Source organism: Phoxinus phoxinus (assembly GCF_949152265.1).
Source record: "Phoxinus phoxinus genome assembly, chromosome: 24".
Lineage (NCBI taxonomy): Eukaryota > Metazoa > Chordata > Actinopteri > Cypriniformes > Leuciscidae > Phoxinus > Phoxinus phoxinus.
The window spans coordinates 21,445,661-21,467,475 of record NC_136899.1 but is presented as its reverse complement, the minus strand read 5'-3'; the positions used below and the strand labels follow the sequence as shown (position 1 = coordinate 21,467,475).

Genomic DNA, 21,815 nt, shown 5'->3' with positions numbered 1-21,815 from the left:
CAATATACAAATAAAAAAATACTAAATAAAAACAGGAAGACAATATCCGAGATTTAACTGATAATGAACTTTATTTTTCCTCTCATAAAACAAATAATTTATAACTTAACATTAAGCTCTAGGAATAGATTTCTATGAAAATATTTCAATATTATCCAGCATGATTTCAAAAACAGCAAAGATGTGCTACTAATTTATTGCCTTTTAGCTCCTCTAACTTTGTTATTGGATTACAAATATCTTGTAAACTGTGCCATTCAAAACACCATAGACTTGCTCTTTACATTCCATTATTCTTGACCTGTCTTATTACTTTTGCTCTTGCTGTCATTTTGATGCTCATCACAACAGTAAGAAGAGAAGTAGGAACCAAGAGAGCCCAACCAGGTGTGTGCCACGTGCTTCAACAGTCCTCGGCCTCCTCAGAAGAGGGCGATGAAGGAAGTTGGGACATGCAGGGCAAATATGAAGACATCACACACCCATGTGTGGATTTCAAGTCCAAAGATTTTCCGTAAAAGCTCAGCAACGTTTGTTCTTCAGCATGTTAAAGCCCCTCTGGTTCTTGGCCTTGAAAGCCATGATGAAATGATGGGGTGCGATCATTCCACGGCCCTCCTCATCTGCCTGGCCCATGAAGATGTAGTTCAAACCTAGCGACACCACACAGAAAAAACCTGAATGCAGTGACGGAACGGCAGAGACATTCAGGAGGGGCTTTGGATCAGATTTTCTCTGGGGCCTCACTCGCTCTATCCACTCCATATGTTTATATACTGTATAAACATATGACAGTGAGATTTCGTCAAGAAAAAATACATTTTGTTTGTGAGTTTGTCTGTTAACTTCGTCGTTACTAAGCAATGGTTCATGGGGTGCTCGATGTATCATTAGGCTAACTCAGTTAACACAGTTAACACAAAAATGCAATTTTTTACTCCCTTGATGTTCCAAACTCACATTTGGTTATTTTTTTATTTCCATAACTTACCTCTTCTAGGTGTAGTAAAGTTCAGTTTTTGGCTGAACTGTTTATATGTGCATTCAGTAGTTATTTAGCTATCATTAGCATTGCTGTTTTTTGAGTACTTTAAGTACAATACCACATGGTGTTAAGCGCTGCGCTGCCATCTATCGATGTGGATCTTTTCCTGAGTTTTATGGAAATTACACTGACACTAGTGAGTTTTAGGCCATGTTCACACACCAGCAGAATACGGTTGTTTTTAATTAAATCTGAGAGCTTTTTGTCCCTTCATTTTCTGCCTTCTTAACTACTACTTTCAAGTCCCAGAAACAAAAGCTCACAATGAATTAAAAGCTAAAGAAGAAAAGTAGGTTTTAAGAGAAGATTTAAAAACAGTTAAAGACTGTGGCGATCTGATGTAAACCAGAAGGCTGTTCCACAGCCTAGGGCCGGCAATAGCAAAGGCTCTTTCTCTTCTATGCTTTAATCGTGATCTGGGGACAGATAAAAGTCTCTTATCACCAGACCTCAGATTTCGAGTGGGATTGTATGGACAGAGTAACTCAGACAAATAGCTCAGTGCCAGATTATTTAAGGATTTAAAAACAAAAAAAATTATTTTAAACTCCATTCCAAAATGGAAAAGTAGTCAATGCAGCAATTTCGAAACCGTGATCAAATTTACGTTTTCTTTTGAGGAACTTTGCAGAGGCATTTTGTACTAAGTGGAGATGAGCCATAGAGTATTTGGACAATAGTATGGAATGATATTCCGGACATTTTTCAAAATGAATTGCAAATACAATTTGCAATTGCGTTTTCAATTCGGAATATCATTCCATAATAGAGAGTTGCAATAATCGAAACGAGGTGTAATGAGCGCATGGATAGCAATCTAGCAAGGTTTTCCCAGAGAGAGAGATAATTTAATCTTAGAGACAGGACGTACAGTTGGTACTCAACGAGAATAATACTTTTACTGCCACCGTTCCCGCGGCGGTAAAATTGGGGGCGTATATTTTCTGCCTTTTACCGCTAAGAGTTTGTTCTATTTTGTTTGTTTATTTATTTTTTTACATATGTAATCAGTCTCATTCTTGTTGAAATAATGAAAAGTTTTTTTTTACAAGACCTTGTGCTGTGTGTTTTTTTTTTTCAATAAACAGAGCCTACAAACAGAGATATATTATAGTTCACTGTTTGTTCCAATAATAGTCTATATGTATGCATCGTTTGTTTAAACAACATTAACCACATTTTATTTATTTATTTAATAATAAAATTATTATTTTATAAAATGCAGTTTCAACTCCACCAAATCTTAGGTTGTTTCATTATTGTACAGCGAATGTCAATAGCTCTTTTTTTATTTTTCATGTTTGTTGTAGGCTTATTTGGAAATTACCATAGCTGTAGTATTTCATCCTTACTGTTAAATGACATTAGCCCCACTTACGTTTAAAAATGCGGCAATTGCTGCTGTTTTGCAAAATGTCCCTTTTCGAGAACGACTTTCAAATGCGACTGGTTTATTTCTGCCGTGGTCTTAGATTCATTCAGAAATAAGACATTTTGAGAAAACCACATTTTCACTTCATCTAGGCATGCAAAAAGAGATATCAGAGCAGCGTGTTTGTTGCGTTTCAGAGGTAAATACATTTGGGTATCATCTGCATAGCAGTAAAAAGATACACCATGCTTTCTGAAAATGGAGCGCAGAGGAAGTAAATACAGGGGGAAAAGAATGGGTGGGAGAACTGAATCCTGCGGCACTGCACAGGAGAGTTGAGCAGGCGAGAAAGAAAAATTACCCAGTCTAACAGAGAAACTTCTATTCGTTAAATATGATTTAAACCAACTGAGGACAGTTCCCTGGATGCCCACAAAACATTCTACTCGGGATAAGAGAATTTTATGATCAACTGTATCAAAAGCCGAGGTTAGGTCTAACAGTATTAGGATCACAGAGTCACTAGAGTCAGTCTTACCTATGATTACTTTAGTAGCTATGATTACTGGTAGAAGAATACGGGCTTGACTCCAGTTGCACGTTAATAAAGACAGTATTAGAGATGCTACTGTAAGTTGCTGTGTGAGCAGGACAAAGTTAATGCGGTTGTCGATCCCAAACACTGACAGTGTGAACGTAGCCTTAGAGAGATCTACACAATAATGAATTCCCTTTCCTGTCCAAAAAAAAAGAAAAAAGAAAAAAAAAAAGCCATGAGGGCATCACTACTCAGGATTTTCTCTGTCATCAAATATTTACGCATTGTGAATGCATACCAATGTTTAAGCTTGTTTTTTGACTTTGGCCTTTTCTGCTTCTTCGGTCATACAGGTACTGATTTTACTGTTGTATCCACTGGTAAAGCATGATAGTAAGTGTGCTTTGTCTGTTTTTCACTCTTTGCATCACCAAACAGCATTACGGTACGCCTACTGGTGTATCTACAGAGAAGCGGCAGCTGATGAGGAACACCGTTTGCTAAAATACTATTTATTTCATATCATGTAAAACTTTTCAAATAAACACCAAACTACTGAATGCACCTTAAAGAGAAACTAGCTGCTTGGAAAGGGAGCCGTTTTTAAATTCATACTTTAGTTTTTTTTTAGGCTTAATATTTTTATAGTTTGTGGAAAACAACCTGAAATATTCCTTTATTTTTGCACACCGAGAAGCAAACAAGCATTACTAACAGGAACACAACTACTTATTCAATATGAGAGGTTACATCAATGTGTTTTAGCAGATGTCTGTGGGAGATAAAACTGTCTAGCACATTAAGCCCAAAGTATACTTCACTTTTTACGCATTCTCTAGGGTCTGTGTACAGTGTGTGTGACGTGAATTTTATCAACACAGTACGGACATGTACACACACAGCCCAAGTTTCCTAACTGCACACACTTTGTACGCACAGGTAGCACATGCACTGAAATGTTTGTTTGGTTTTTTGCAATAATTAGCTTGTCGACAATGTGGCAACAGTACGGTGGCTGAGAGAACTGGTGTTTAATTAAATCTGAGAGCTTTTTGTCCCTTCATTTTCTTAATTTGCTGGTGTTTTGTCTATTTGCGTGTTTTCCTCAGTTGCAGCGTGTTGAAGCTTTATGCTATTTACAGCACGTTTTTGTATTTGGTTGCGTTATGTCTGTAGTGCGTTTCTGTATGTGGTTGCGTTGTGAGTATTTGCAGACCGTTTCTGTATGTGGTTGCATTGTGAGTATTTGCAGGACATGTGTTGTCAAACTGATGAAGATATTTTCTTAACTTTCCTGTTGTTATCTCTATTTGCATGTCTTTTCTTCAGTTGCAGCGTGTTGAGCTCTCTCGGTCACCGTACAACAGTGGCCCAGGGCCGTTGATTCACGAGGTAGTCAAAGAATAAACTGAATAAACAGTGACCGAAGATTGTGCCAGCTACAACAAACAATGGACGGCTACGTGGATGAGAGATTGGACAGTGTGGTTAGGAAGTACCCACATTTGTACAACTCAAGCCTAAAATATTAAAAAGATGTGTATATGGGTTATAACTCATGGGGAGAGGTTTTTCAGGTGATCTCCTGTAGACCAGAAGTGCAAATCGTAATGCGCATGCGTCAAATTGATAATACTTTGAAAGGCTTTGCAAACCCTTAGAAAAAATAAGTTTATTCAAGTGTATTAGTATACTTTTAAACTAAAAATAAGAAAGTATACTTTCAGTCTACATTTTATATACTTCTCAGAAATATATTTAAAGTTACACTTAAGTGTACTTGACTTATACTGAGAGAAAAGTCCAAGTATATTTGGCCTGTACTTGTACTCAATCTTCGCGATATACTTAAAAATATAATTCAAACTATACTTGGCTTGTAGTTGTGTTAACTCTTTTGATCGAGTAGCATATTAAATATACTTTTTTACATAGTTTTTCATATACAGTCTTATGAAACTTACATTGTTTGAAAATATTGATTAGAATATTGGTATAAAATGTTTCTAATTTTGTGTATCTGAATTTTTGTGTAGGCTAGTCCACTGGTAGTGTACATAGGAATTCACTTTAATTCTACTTTACTCTTTCCCCACCACTGACTGAATTTTCCAGCTATCCATGTTTTCACTGTTATATGGTAGGGTAGGGGGCGCTATGACACATCTTCAGTACAGAATCTCTGGATCAGAACACAGGAGGAGAAGAAGCTGAAACAAGTGGTAGAAGATTGCTCACGCAAATGTAAAATAGTGTGATCATCAAAATTAAACAGTGTGTAAATCAAAACGGCTTAATGTTACCAAATTAAATGTCGAACCCATGAAGAGAAAACGACCGTGAAGCTTTGGTGGTGTCGGACTCGATCTACTCCATATGTGTTTTGATCACGTTCTGAATCTGATCAAGGCGTAGACAAAAATGTGGTTTTCTCAACATTTTTGTTTAAAATGTTGCCTTTCCTTATGAAACTTACCGACATTCAAGTGTTGATAAAAAAAGGATGCATGAAGCTAATAAAATGTTTTTAAAATTTGTTAAAGTACAGTTAAAGGTATTTTTTAAGTATAAAAAAAGCATATCTACATTTGAACAATGTAGTATACTGCAAGTGCAAAAATAATATATAAATAGTAAATAAGTATAATGTTATGTTCACTTAAAGAAAACTTACAAGTATACTTGCAGTACAAACTACTAGTTTACTGAGAGTACACTTCAGTGTGTACTTTCATAAAGTAAAAAAAGTACTACATGTATTAAAATAGCAAACTACTTAGTATACTTATAAGTTCACTTGTAGTATAGATGTATTACAAATGAGAAACCTAGTTGTGTACTTAAAGTTTACAACTGTTACACTTAAACGTTTTTTTGGGGGCCAATTTAGTCCCAAGCAGTATTGAAATTTACACAAGTTTACAAGTTTAACAAGTTTACTACAAGTACACATTGATATTAGTATACGTACTACATAAAGTATACTTAAAATATACTTAAACATTACTTAAGTATACTTCATAAAATTAAGTATCTGTGCGCGTACACTAGTATACGTTGGGCTTAAGTGTTACTGTTTACGACAAGCTGAGGCAGGCACTTACCTCGTCTGACGTAGGGGCACTTCTTGCAAAGAATGACAATCTTTGTGCTCATGGTTTTGCCAGCCTGCTGGATAGCAAGGTTACCTTCCTTGTAGACATTGATTATGGAGATGGTGGCGTACATGCTACCTTCTCGCGTTACAGCGGTGATAACGGTTCCAGTGATCACTAAAATGTAAAAAAAAAAACATGTTAGAGACCACTAATTAGAATGTGATTGAATTATCTTCATTTGGGGGCTTTTCTTTTTTTGGTATATTTTGGTTTTTAGTTGGGGAAAGTTAATTGGCGGACCCCCTGCATGACCGCTAAGTGTAATGAGTCCGACCCTTTCACACCAAAACGCAGGAGAAGAAAGTTCAACGCTCTTATTTCAGCAATAAAAACAAATGAAAATGAAAAACAGATGTTAAATTAATTAATTTAAATCAGAAGAATTAAATCATTTTTGATTGTTAGTATGGTTAAAATGGATCATTGAAGATCCGCATTAAAGACATTGGTCAATAAAGGGAGATGAAATACAAAGTATGTTTATGTTAACATTTAATTTTTACAGTTTTTATTCATTTTGAGAAATTATTATTATTATTATTATTTACTCACGATTTCTTTCAAAATAAGGACAGGAGAGGTGTCAGTCTTATCCATGGGGAAACAATGTAACTTGCGTTACTTATTTGAAAATGTACCTCAGATATTTTATTGTAAAAGTAATGCATTACTTTAGTAGTTACTTGGAAAAAAGTAATCTGATTACATAACTTTTAATGCATTACCCCAACACTGTTTTTAGTACTTCAAAATAAACTTCTCTTGATAGTCTCCAAATAGTAGAGGTAGTAGTTTAAAAATGGTAAAATTAGGATACCTGTTAACCTTCACCAGAGCGAGGACGCTCTGAAGCGTTTTTTTTTTTAAATAGTTCAAAGTTACTATCAGATTTAATGTTATTACCTTGACAAACTATACATCATTAAAAATATATAAGTCTCACGTTTCAGTATTTGACCACTATTGTATTCTGAGAAACTTATAGTGACAGTTATGTCTTAATTTGTGTCAGGATTTATGTAATGAAAAAATGAGTCGATACCTTTAATATGAATTATGAGCGTCAGCTGCTCCATTCAGAAAAAAACTCCGGTGCTGTTGTCTTGAGAACGCGTGACAAAACAACGTTCCTCAGGGCTTTTGGCTCAAAAATGTGCAGATTTGGAGAAATATTGATATATTATCATAGGTTTACATCATATTTCTATAGACAGGAATAATATTTATTGAATTTATATCCAAATGCGTCGATGTATACATAAAGAGCGCTGGATACTCTGATGTACTGTGTTTTCAATCCATACAGCAGGCTGAGGGCGCCATTTGCACAGTTTTTTCCAAATATGAAAGCTCACGAAGAAGAAATAACCTGTGACCTTCCAGGACGTCACTGACATAAACACAGGCTAACGTTAGCTTTCAGAGATCGCTATAACATGCAGATAAAGATGTTTTGAAGACAATAAACATGATTGCAATGATATTTGATTTACCTGTGTTCTTCGAGCCATGTCAGGTATTTTTATAATAATAGATTATATGTATAATGTAATGCTAATCGGTATAGACTTTACAATAGTGCAGAATAATATCAAATCATATATTTTCTGTCTGATTTTCTTTTCTGAAGCCAAATAAGCTCATAGAAGATTATTTAAAACACTCGACTTGCACTATAAAGTAAGTTTGGAGCACAAAAAGGGTTTTGATCTCATAAATTGTCGTGTATTGATGGTGTGCTAAGCTAACATGCTAGCTAGCTCTCTAGTTGCACCTGCCATCTAGCTGTTATTTTTTATGATTTTTTTTCTAAATCGGAATGCTTACTGAAATATTTCTTTATTTAAGAAAGGCATTTGATACAGTTTCAAATGTGAAGTGAAGATTATGAAAGAAATTAGGGGGTGAAACACCGTGATTAGCCAGTCGTTAGCGATTATAATGGAGACAAAGGAAAATAATATTTATGGCCATAAGCCGGCTGGAAAGGTGTAAATGTGAGCAGGAGAGAGTGACACTGAATGGGGCTCGTTTGCACCACAAAACAATAGAGACAATAGACTGAATAGATGCTAATAGATGACAATAAACACAAGTTTGCATTTTAGAGTCAATTCAAAATAAAGTCATTTGAGATGATCTTGAAAAACATTTAACAAAATACAGAGTTTTAGACTTATCACCTTCAAATTTTAAATATAACATGGTCAGACATGTGTCTTTAGCTGGAGTGCATTTCTAGAGTGCTGACGGGCCAACTTCAATTTAATTTTCATGAAGATGTTTCATAAAAATAAATTTCTAATAACTTACACAACTTTGAAGCTATTCATAATTTTTTTTTCATTATGACAATAATTCATTCTACATTTCCAATAAAGTGCCAGGTGTCAGCTTTCAAATGAGACCGTACTTGAGCTTTTAGGACAAAGGGTCAATTAATTGAATCTTTTTTAGGTTGGGTATGCTATTTCTGGGGATTTTTCAAAAGTGGCGCTGAAGGCTAACAGGTTAAATATGGCTTAGGCCCATTATTTGAACATTTATTTTCATAAACTTGTGTTTATCCATTTCCGCAGTACATAAAGGGTGTGATTAAAGCAATTTGACTTGATGTGCATGTAATTTTCCACCTTCGTTCACATTCAGGTCTTGTTTCTCATCATGATTCATGATTTCCCCATATGCAAATCCAAGTAAACAGCAGAAATCATAATGAAATATCTACTCGCTCCTGGACGTGAACATTGCAGACCTGTTCCAGGGGCAGCGACTGCGGCCAAAGAGCTCGACTGAATCAACACTCCCATTTACCAGCGGTTTATCCACAGTCCACTGCAGTCTATTTACACTAGAGCACTGTATCCCACACACAAATCCACTGTGCTGAGGGAAAAAAATGCTCAAGTAATCCTTTGAAACTATCAGGCCAAAGATAGCATGCTGAAAAAGAGCCATAAAAACATGCACCTTATGAAGAGTACAAGAGTATAGACTAAATGTGAACAATCACTGCTTGTCTCCACTTATTCTCACTTATTCTCTTATTCCCCCACCTACAAATTCCCACCTCACTTTGCGCTTGTGTGTGTTTGTCTTCATGTGTCAGCAAAAAAGTTAGTTTCAACTGCAGAGTGCTGCTCTTACCAAAGTTGCTGGAACAGTAGTGGCTCTCAGGGGTTCCCTTCCGTTTGCATTTCTGTTGACACAGCGCTGCAGAGTACTTCAAAGCTGGAGAGGAGAGCAGAGATAGCTTCAACAAGTTTTACTGTAGCATGCTGACTCTGAGCCAGTGGAGTTTGTGAGAAAGTGTGGGTTAGGTTCAAGCTCCGGAAATTGGATATTGCCAATCGCCAATATCGAAAAACAAAAGGATGGAAATTTGCCTGAATTTCCTCTCTGTCGATTATATATTTACTTAATTAAATTAAACAATTTAAGTAATTCAATTTTGATTAAATTATATGCATCAAATAATATCAGAACATTTTAGTATTGTAGCAGTGTTGTACTCCCAGCTCTATTTAACACTATTTAAAATAATTTAACAATATTTAAATGCTTTTCACAGAATTCACAGATTGTGTACAAATGGCAAATTTTGGAAATGTTAGGAAATATATATATATATATATATATATATATATATATATATATATATATATATATATATATATATATATATATATATATACAAAATTTGCCATTTGTACACAATCTGTGAATTCTGTGAAAAGCATTTAAATTTAACAATATTTAAATGCTTTTCACAGAATTCACAGATTGTGTACAAATGGCAAATTTTGGAAATGTTAGGAAATATATATATATATATATATATATATATATATATATATATATATATATATACAAAATTTGCCATTTGTACACAATCTGTGAATTCTGTGAAAAGCATTTAAATATTGTTAAATTATTTTAAATAGTGTTAAATAGAGCTGGGAGTACAACACTGCTACAATACTAAAATGTTCTGATATTATATATATAGAAAGCTAATTCATTCATTTCTAATGTGACTAGTTTCATCTTGCGGAAAACCGGAATGGCTGCTGACAAATGGCTGAAGCCGTTACATAGCAGCAAGTAAATCCAGGTTGGTCTTTTGAGTAGGGATGATCATTGACTTTTAAATAGGACCTATTACGTTTTTTTAACGTTTTCAACTTTCTTTATGTATTATTTATTCTTTATTTGTGTAATTTTGCTGTTTAAGCATGAAAAAGGTCTACAAAGAGAGTTATTCTCGATACCAGTGCACACTATTTCTGAATTCCCTGAAACGCCTCCATTGTAGTCTTGACAATATTCTTAATTTAAATAATTCCCGCCCAAAGCATATGCAAAATAAAGGGGGCGAGGCCTAGTTGAGTTGCGTTAGTAGAGCTTTGAAACTCGTGGTTATGGTAAGGGACGTGACATTTCTGAAACACGCTTGAAGAAGTTGACCAATCACAACACAGTGGTCCAGCCGACCAATCAGAGCACACTGCACTTTTCGGAAGGAGGGGCTTCATTGAGACGGGAACTAAATAGAGCGTTACTGACAGACTGGGAAGAGAGGAGCTGCAACAATTTAAAATATATGAAAGATTTGAGCATGAACCTATTCTAGTAGACCTCAAAAACAAAATCAAGACTTTCTAAAGGGCATAATATGACCTCTTTAACCGTATAATCAATAAGTCAACTCCTATAATGTAGGCTGACATTAAACTCTCCACCAGGAAGAATACTTACGTATAGGTCTAGTGGTAGTGGGTGGTGCTGTCGTGGTTGGTGGAATGGTTGTGGAGGGAAACTTCTTTGGTCTAAATTTGTAATGACCAATAAAGCCATCCGCTGTTAAACTGAGATCTGAGAGGAACTGAATGAAGAGCTGATTCCCCTCTGAGAACACAGGCCTAAAGCAGAGAGATACACAGAATGTGAAGTGCAAATAAAGAAGCATTGCTAACAGCAGCATGTTTATATCTTAAATATAGAGCAAAGGACTAATGTAATACTTTTGATATGATATATATGATGCAGTGATACATACGCTGGTGGACTGTCTCCACAATATTTCCCAATTCTTTTAGCGTCGTTGATTTCTCCACCATTAAAAATTGCTACGTAATCGTAACGGCAATAGTTGTCCCGCTCCACATCAAACTTCTCAAATTTGACCTCTATAATCTGTAAAAAAGGACAAATGTTTAAGCTATATGCGAAACACACGATTAAGGAATATCTGAAATAATGATGGCATTACACTTTTAATCAACGCTACTTGTAAAACTGGGATTTTAATATCCTCCAGGTAAAAATTGTAAGTTTAAAAGCTTAGAAAAATTATTATATTTTGAGGTATCTTTCATAGTTGTAGTCAAGTCAAGTCACATTTATTTTTATAGCGCTTTATACAATACAGATAGTTTTAAATCAGCTTCACTGTGATAAACAGGAAAATAAGTATTAATGTTGTAAAATTCATAGTATATCTAATTCAATTTCAGGTGTAAGACAGCACTTCAAAAGAAAGTAGTGTCCTTATACAGTTCAATTTAGTTAAGTGTTGTTTTATTTCAGTTCAATGTTGTAAAGTTTCAATTAAGCTATAAGCAACTATAAAGAAGAAAATAGTGTCATTATTCAGCTCAAGTCAGTCAAATGTTCAATTCAATAACAATGTCGATGTTAGGGTGAGTTAGGGTGTGTTCACACTTGGCAGGTTTGGTTCGATTAAAATAAACTCTAGTGCGATTGCTCTGTTGACTGAGACTACTGGACTGACACTACTGAAAAAATTGGTCTCAGTCCTATTCCAAACAAACTCTGGTGCGGTTTGACTGAAATATGAACACAACATGGACCAACGACATCTAAACGAACCAAAAACTGAACGTGATACCATAAACAGGACAGCTCAAGCATACATGGTTTTTCTTGTCTCGTCTCGAGCTATGCTGCCCACAGTTTGGTAGAGGTGTCAGAACTGTGTCTCCTTGCATTTCTGACACTGTTTTGACTCCATACAACAAGCACGTTTAGCCCAGCACACAGCATTGTTTAGGAAGTTCCATTGCAAAACATACATTTAGGTTTGGTCTTAAAAATGACAGTGTGAACGCCAAGCGAACCAGGACTACATGCCTCTTTTTTTTGGTCCAGACCAAGAAGAACCAAGAGAACTGAAGTACAAGTGAGAACACACCCTAAAGGGCCGTTCACACCAAGGACGATAACGATAAAGATAACGATAAAGATAAAATTCTAAAAATCGTTCTCCATATTAAAGAATAACAGAGTTCACAACACAACTATAACGATAAAGATATGAGGAACGATATCATTGGGATCACTTTCAGAACGATTTTTTTCCAGCTGTCGAACGATAAAACACTGACAGCCAATCAGAATCCATTCTAATTTAAAGGCGCATTTAAAATGGCAGATGACATCGCGTGCTTAAAAAGACCGTTATCGGTCGTTGGTGTGGACGCATATATAGTTATCTTTATCGTTATCTTTATAGTTATCGTCCTTGGTGTGAACGGCCCTTTAGAGTCATCATCCAGATCAATTCCGTACAAATGTTGTAGTGCAGTTAAACCGATAATATTATTGATTGTCTGTTAAGCCATTCATTGTTTTTGTAGCCAAGTTAAGGATACAAATAATAATAATGATGAATCCACCTGGTTCTTGGGTGCTACTATATGCCAAGAACACGTGACTCCAGCAGGATAGTCTTTCTCTGGCCAGTTAGGGGTCTTGAAGGTTCCTGATGGCTTCATCAATCTCCCACCACAGTACTGATCCCCTGTAAACATCCATTCAGACAGACATTAAGGAAATGTTTCCTAAACTCCACGAGAGAAACGCTAAACATAGACCTAGCATCCAGTGTGAGTTCGTTCACCCCTAATTAAAAGGAATGCGTGAGATAATTGCACAGCACCATCATTGGCGGACTCTAAAACGTACTTCCCTACAGTCTTGTCATTACGAGACAGTTTACAGACTTGTTGGTCCCAGCATGCAGTTCCTGCCTTAAACCTTCAACACAGCTGCCAAAGCCCTTTATCCAAAGCTGATGCTTCTAGAACTGTATGCCAACCAAAGCAGTGTGTATTGATTTTGGTGCACTTTTTAAAAGGTGATAAGCCTATTTTTGACCCAGAAAATATGATGAAACTGCACTATAAACCTCTGCCATTTTAAACAGGATTTTTGGACCGCTACTAAAAAGATTGAATGTCACTAGACCCGTCATGTTTCCAATCATATTTCACCCCAAAATCACAAGGAAATTATATTTTGAATTCAAATACAAGTAAGCCATTTGTATGTTTACAATAATGTACACTAATTTTAAAGGGACCCTTTGTAACTTTTTTTTGTTCAAAATATATATAATGAGGGAATACATAAATCCATCTTCCAAACTATGTTTTTGTCTGATCCTGAATCACTACAATACACCTATAATAATGTTTATATTCAGACTATTGTAGGGGCCGTTTACACGACTCAAAAACTGAAAACTTTTTATGCGTTTTGGACGTTCATTTACACGACAGTGGCATTTTGGGGGCCTGAAAACACAAACTTTTGAACACTGATTTCAAGTTTTTGTAAACAATACTGTTATCTTCTCCATGTAAACTAGAAAAACGCAAATTTGTGAAACCGGTGACATTATGAGCATGCATATTACGTGTTCACTCTATAGGCGCATAGTTTCTTTACAAAGTGACAACGCCAACTACTGGCCTGTTAGCAGAATACAGCGTTTTTAGCCTTTTTCGTGGATCCGTGTGAACGGGCATCCTTTTGACAATGGTGTTGTCTGTACGTGAAAAATGCAAAGGAAAAACATTTCTGTTTTTAGAACATCGTTGTTGTGTAAACGTATCCTTAGACTGAGCGCGATGCCAATCGCTGCAAAATATAGCCCAGTACCTTTGTGACTCGCCATATACATAGAGAGAATTAGCTCAGGCTACAATGTTCTCCCACAAGACACATGCAGTTTTGTTTATTAACCGCTTACGCACCAAAAGTTACATAGTGTATCTTTAATGAAAAAATTTAATAAAATGTTTTATACAGAACAAATCACTGTATTACAGTAAAGAAATGTAATGATTCTAATGAAAATGTATGATTCTAGTTAATTTAATTAGAAAATAGAACAAATTAAACCCTCAAAAGTAAAATATGCAGATGCATTATAGTGGAAAATATATTTAAAGGGTCAATTCACCACTAGAAAGATGGGCTTGTAATAAAACTTGGCTGTCTATGCAGTAGAAACGTGAAGAAAAAAAATGTAATCGGTGCTGCATGACTAGTGAAAACAGAGAAAAAGGGATGTGGCGTTCCCTTTTGCCAAAAACTACAACATATAAAAAACTACAAACCATAATGCACTTTTGGCAGTGCCCCTCTGTCTGTGGACAGGGATACAAAAACGTGAAAGTTCAATCCGTAGTTTTAACAAAGGCCCAGAAGCTGTCGAAAGGTCACAGGATGACGCAAAATGCACCGTTTTCATCATCCTGCAAACTTCTGACAGTCTAAGGACTTTTGCTCTGAGAACTTTTGCTGACAAGAGTACATATAATTCATTCACATATATTATTGAATTTACATCATAGTTGAAAAGCTGGTTGAAAATCAGCAAAAGTATCCTTTAATTGTCACAAAATGAAAGTGAAAATTGTGTGAAAAATATTAGTGGTCCTGAAAATAGGCTGAATTGTCTTCAAGCAAAATGTCATTTAATTATTGATTTGAATAAAAAAAAGGTAAAATATATTTAATTATTATTACTAATACAGTATAATTATTAATTGAAGGTGAAATATGACCCATTTTCATAAGACTCACACATAGTGGGTTACCAAAATAATCACTGGCACAGCTTTTAGCACAAAACTTAAACCTGATAATAACATCAGTGATGTGATGACCACGAGTATTCGAATCGAGTATTTATTTACTTTTAACAGAGATCACGATTCTCACACGATTCTGAATAGACAGCTAAACAAAATAACATATTTACTAGAGGTTCTGACAAAAAAATGGGTTTTGATGCATGATTCAATGACTTTCATTACTGGATGAATCATAATTTTTGAATGAATCTCTCGAATGAATGATTCAATGACAAATACATTTCTAACAGTCTCTGTAAAACACCTTCTGAAATAACATCGACTCACCAGTATGTAATGATGTAATCTATACTATCTTTATTTGAAGAGTCCAGTTACTTTCAAAAGGTTTTTTTATTTATTTTGATCACTACTTTAGACATTAGTGTTTATATCTGAACTATAAACCTTTATCCCAGTACTTCTGTGATAATTTGAATTACTGTAACACAGAAATAGTGATACTTGTGTGGTTGAAAGGACTGTTGGTGAAGCTGTTTCATACCTATACATGAGCTGGGTCAGTGGCAGCGCCAACAAACACAGATTTGAATGTTTGCTGTGATCATGTGCGTCAAAGGTTTGATAGACAGCTGAATCGTTGTCATTAGGAATAAGATTGCATGGGTGTTTGAATCGAGAAACAATTAATCGTGTGGCTCTAACAGCAAGCTTCCATTGTTTCCAACACGCATCAGCAGTCCGTCAACTACCGATGGGCAAATAAAACAGAGACACAATCTAAATCTTTAACATTCCAGCTGTCTCGCTTCAGCCAAGCAGACGTCTCGTCACTTATAAAGTGACTCAGTGAGCAAGACAGCCCCTGGAGGTCTGACCAATCACTGATTCACTGGAAAAACGTCTGTGAGAAATTCCACATCATGCCATGAAAAACACAGCAATGTTCTCCAGCTTCCTCCAGAGTGTTCTAAATCAACTGTCAGACCCTGCAGAGAAAATCCCGTTTTGTTTAACTAAAGTAAAACCAGGTTTTTCTTACTTTTGTGTGAATCGACAAGGTCTTTCCGTGATTTACTGAACGGAAACGGTTTATATTGGGGCATTAAAGATCCATTTCTCTTCTCCAGCTAGCGTTATACTGACCCCTGACTTCTATAGGAGCTGTCAGATGTTAAATAGCTCTTAACTGCTCATTAAAGTTGACCTTTGCCCACGTAAACACAATCCAAGCGTAATAGCATGAGTTTATGGACAGAAACATGGATCATATTTTGGAGAAGCTGGGCAGTATGATTGTATATAAACACCAAACTACAATCAAAAACAAATAACAAACAAACTGTTGAACTAAACCTTAAAGGATAGTTCACACAAAAATGAACATTCTGACATAATTTACTCACACATGTCGTTCCAAACCCATAAGACTTTTTATCTTTAATGAAATCTGAGAGATTTATATCTATTTATGTCTATTTACCCAAAACTCTGACGTTTCAAAAAGAGATAGTAAAATAAATCCACATGAATTAAGCGTGCAAGAACCAATGAGGTTCATTCCCGTGTGTTCTGCAGCACGTTTGAGCTTCCGCAAGAACCAATGAGGTTTGTTCTCATGCAGTTGAGCTTATGTTTACCATATTTGAGTGCTGATCAATGTTTATGTGAATAAAAGCCTACATTAAATCTGTTCATCGTATAAAGTGATTGTGTCTCTTCAGAAGACTTGGATTAAACCGCTCGATTCACATGGATTTTTTTTATGATCTCTTTATGAATGAGTTTTGGGTGAATAGACTTTCAATGGAGGGACAGAAATATCTCCGATTTCCTTAAAATTTGTGTTTCAAAAGTCTTACAAGTTTGGAAAGACATGAGGGTGAGTAAATGATGACAGAATTTTCATTTTGGGGGGGAACTATTCCTTTAAAACACCTAATAAACTCTTTTGGCTTACTGAGTTGAACAGAGCAAAACATCGTACTAGCTGCCAAATTTATGGTCCATTTTTATGATGTTCTTACCCCGTTCATTAGGGTTGGCAGCAGAGTACACCGCCAGGAAGCCGCTACCAGCTGTATTGGCATCGGACATCATCTGTATGAGCATCTTGTTGCTTGTGGAAACGAGGGCTCCCGGCCTGAACGTCCCACAGAAGCGGCCGAGGCGCTGTCCATTGCCGTGGCCACTATAAACATCCACATAATCATATCGGCACAGGTTGTCACTCTCTAAGTCAAGAAAACGAAATGAGAGGACGACCACTTTGCCCTCTGGAACCTGCAAGAAGCAGACGTCATATTGAGACCCGTAAGAATGGTCAGTAGCACCTTAGTTTAGGGTCCAGTTCTCATTATTAACTAGTTGCTTATTGGCATGCTAGGATATTGGCTTATTACTAGTACTTATAAAACACATATTAATGCCTTATTCTGCATGCCCATATTCTACAACCCTTAATCCTAAACTTAACAACTACCTTATTAACTATTAATAAGCAGTAATTAGGAGTTTACTGAGGCAAAAGTCGTAGATAATAGTGAGAATTGGACCTAAAATGTGACCGAATGGACTTTTGTTCACAGACATCTGATACACACATTTTGAACAGCTCAACACTACTTTACACTTATAGTCATCCGTTTATATTGTACTAACATTTTTTTATTTAAATATGTCATTTTCAGTGCTTCATGGGTTTCAAGTAGTGATTTCCTGTTCTTCTCTTTTGTGCCGTGTATCCGAGTGAAACTGCTTCTCAAACAAGAAAACATGAAAGGCGGGACTTCATTTTGTCAATCGGGATTAATCATTTATAATAAATACTGCAATATTCCATAAAAAACATGATTTCACAGTGATATTAAACGGGTGATCACTCGACACTTCGTTTCATTGACTTCCATTCATACGCAAGCTTACTGTATATGAATTTATGTGTTCCAAAGGTCAAGTTTGGTGAACTCAGTCCTGCGAATATGTATCACATGAAAACATTTAATAGAAAAGAGATGTTACGTTGCAGGATTGCATTACATTTTGGAAATATATGTTGAATACGTTTTTTTTTTTAAAGATGTCGCAAAGTGACGGCATATTATGACTGTTGCAGTGTCTGAAGAAATCTTGCGTTCTCAAATTATAGTGTGACTGGGGCTTAACTCATAATTTTTTTTAATACTTTTTTGAAATTTCTTAGCATTTTTTCAAATGACTAAGTTTGTAATGTTGTGATGCATCTCATGATTGGTTTGGTTCATGGCTTAAAATGTTTTACTGAAGATTGTTTATCAGAAGCCTATAGAGCTGGTAAGTCCCGCCCCTTCCGTAAAACCCCGCTGGACCTCAAAGTTGAAAAACCGTCAATGCAAGTGAATGGGAGAAAAGAATTATTTTCTGGTCCTGTTTGAATTGTGCCATTAATGTGAACATATGTTGTCTGTTATTTTTTTATATAATCTTTCATGTTACAAGTTTGACAGTATATGGTATGATTCGTCGGCTAGCAGTTGTGGAAAAGACATAACGAGAAAGACTACATGTCGCCTATGTGACGTCACCCCATAAAGTTGACTTACCCGTGGTTTTCGCCAACCTCAGCGATTTTGTCCTCTCCCTGAAAGAAGGTGGTGAAGTGCACCAAAGACACAGCCATGTCTAGCGGGATCCGTGAGCTAGAGCCGTGAGCTAGTGGTGTTGACGTTTCAAACGCGTCGAAAGCAGCGAAGAGTTGTAGTCCACAAAGTGCTCTCACACAAAGTCTACCCGTATCAAACTTCTACCCGCTAAATTGTAGCATTCTTCACACGAAAGATTATATAAAAAATTCACAGACAACATATGTTCACATTCATGGCACAATTCAAACGGGACCAGAAAATAATTATTTTCTCCCATTCACTTGCATTGACGCTTTTTCAACTTTGAGGTCCAGCGGGGTTTTACGGGCTCTATAGAGAATGAATGGAAAAATACTTCAAGAACCGGACTATGAAATCTTTCCAAAGTATTATACTAACAAATATGTAGGCCAATACATTACAAGTAACACAAGTTACGCAATCAGAATACTTTTTCAAGGAACGAGTAAAGTAACTTGCTTTTAAATTTACAACTAAACATCAGAGTTACCTTTTCAAATAAAGTGACGCAAGTTACGGTACTTTGTTTTCCCTTTTATTGGCTGACAGACTCCTGTCCTCATTTTGAGAGAAATCATAAGTGCTGAGGCGTTGTGTGCGCCGTGTGAACATGATGGTTATTGTAGTTCTAGACTAAATGTGAACATGCATCTCATCTCACAGATTCAGCATCTCAGCAAAATTATGCAAACTAATAAGCATATATATATATATATATATTTTTTTTTTTTTTTTTTTTTTTTTCTGCAGCAACATGGAAATCAGGTTCTGAAAATAAAGTGGACAATCTCTCTTAGTCAGAGTGGTCACCAATTAAGTCTCTATATGCAATGACGGCAATGCAATAAAATGCTAGAATTAGTCTGGAGTTGCCACAAGGATGTAATGTGGCCAGCAGCCAAACCAAATGGAGATCACAACCAGACACACACTGATTTTTTGCCACGACTTTCTATTGCATCATCATAACAGTACATGCAATGCAGAATTACATTTTTTATTTTTTTACCCACTAAACATACAGACATTCAAACATTGACAGTGATCAATTCAGCCTTAGCTGTAATCTGTTTTTCTTGTTTATAAACTTTTTAAGATTAAAGTTAAAAAATCTGACAAAACTGACTTGTTAGAAATTGTCTAAAATGCTAACGTTGTACTTATTTAACAATGTTCAACAGTGCAAACTTTCACAGCACGCACTGTATTCAATGAAGTTCTGTATACATGCTATAAATGTGTATGGATACATTCCTGGACATACTGATGGATTCTGGATTAAAAACATATAAATCTCCACAAATGTTAGATTTGGTATGGGTCTATGCTAACTTGAGATCTGTAAAATGTTTTCTGTTACCTGCTATATAACAAATCCAATGATCAAAAAAAAAAAAAATCTTGGTTTCTCTGTTCATGTGTTTTTGTATTCTTCGCCATTACTTGACCCACTGATTATTATGGAAGCTTGTTTCCACCACAGAATAAAACAAATAAGAATGGTATTTGCGATTTTTTTAAATCTCCTAATTCAGATTTTTTTTCTTTCTTGTAATTTCAAGATTATATCTCACAACTCTGACTTTATTTTTCATAATTCCAGGTTTATACCTCACGAATTCTGAGTTTATATCTTACTGCGAGAAATAAAGTCAGAACTGCAAGATATAAACTTGCAATTGAGAGGAAAAAAAGACAGAATTGCATGGTTATATCACACAATCATGTTTATATCACACAATTATGTCCTTATAGTGTTGTGAGGTCGCAATTGTGGGAACGTTTAGAATTGTGAGATAAAAAGCCACAATAACCTTTTTATATTTTTAGTCTGTGGCAGAAACAAGCTTCCATAGATTACTCATAAATAATGCTGATAAGTGAAAAAGTCACGTGACTGAACTGTTTTTTTTATTGCAAATGAAAGGTTAGCCTACTTATTTTAACAATGACTGAAACTGATTGTTTGCATACTATTTAATGAATACAGCATATTCAAACTTATTTACTGTTTTTTTTTATACAGAAGGTATGATATTCAAAGGCGATAAGTGTTCGTCATTCAAAATCGAATCTACCGCGGTTACGTCACTGCATTTGCTTGATTAATTCTAATTGGTTAATTTTGCTATAGTGAATTCTGAATTTCTGATTCGTGTTTTAATCATAGCCCCTTTAACATGGCAACTGTTATATTTTCGCTGCAATATTAAATTTCCACAGTGCCCCTCAAACTTAATGTAAACCGTTTTTATTTTTTTATTTTTTGCTGCAGGACACTAATATTTTCTTCAGGAAATGCAAATATGGTTTAACTATTAGCTTTAAGACGCATGTCAGTCGGCATTTCAGCTATCCGAAATTCCGAATACATAATAAATCAGTTACTTACAGTAATTCTCCATACACATTTGGTATTCGGCGGATAGACGCCCGGATAACCCTGACTACCGATAACACCCGACTCTCCTGTGATATTACCACCACACGTGAAGGTCTGTCTAGACAAGAGAAGGAACAATAAACACCTGCATCGACGCAGCATTCATTTTTGCAATACAGCCTATATGAATCATAAAACTTTGACACGCATGCACTGCGGTTTCGTATACCGCCGCGCCGCTATATCTGTGATCATACATGAGCATTCAGTGCGCGCGCATCACGACTGAAGAAACTTACCTGTTTTGAGACTGAGCTCGCACATTCAGGATGAGCAGCAGAGCCCAGGCGATCAGGACACCGCAGATCTGCCACATTGTAAGAACGGACGGTGGACCAGATCAGACGGTGTGCGTGTCTGCGTCCAGCTGCATTTAATGATATTATTGTGCTCCGTCTGTTCTGAAGTTGCTCCGGGGAGTTTCAGAGGCAGATGAATATAGCGTTTGTTCTGCTCTGTGGGAGGGAGCAGCACGACAGCTGCCTTTTTCCAAACCTGTGATCAAAGACATGCACGGGAGAAAGAGAGAGAGGGCTCTGGATAGGCGTCTGATTTAATAATAGGCTAAAATAAAATACATATTTTTTTCTAGTCCCCCCCCCCCCCCCCAAGTAACAGGAGTAAAAAAATTCCACTCCTCAGTTCAGTTCAATTCAGTTTATTTCACATTTTACAACACATATCCACAAATTTATTTGTCAAATAATCG

At 35.9% G+C, this 21,815-nt stretch overlaps 1 protein-coding gene across 1 annotated transcript; it reads right to left on the bottom strand.

The window, feature by feature from the left end:
• Positions 1-45: 45 nt before the first annotated feature.
• On the bottom strand, positions 46-21,632 carry pcolce2b (procollagen C-endopeptidase enhancer 2b). Its single transcript, XM_079601754.1, has 9 exons — positions 21,346-21,632; positions 21,056-21,164; positions 17,047-17,302; positions 12,812-12,936; positions 11,173-11,309; positions 10,872-11,035; positions 9,261-9,344; positions 6,060-6,227; positions 46-653 (listed from the first exon to the last, which is right to left on the bottom strand). Exons 1-9 carry the CDS (start codon positions 21,420-21,422, stop codon positions 523-525), a joined length of 1,251 nt encoding a protein of 416 aa, XP_079457880.1. The 5' UTR covers positions 21,423-21,632; the 3' UTR covers positions 46-522.
• Between the last annotated feature and the right edge of the window lie 183 nt (positions 21,633-21,815).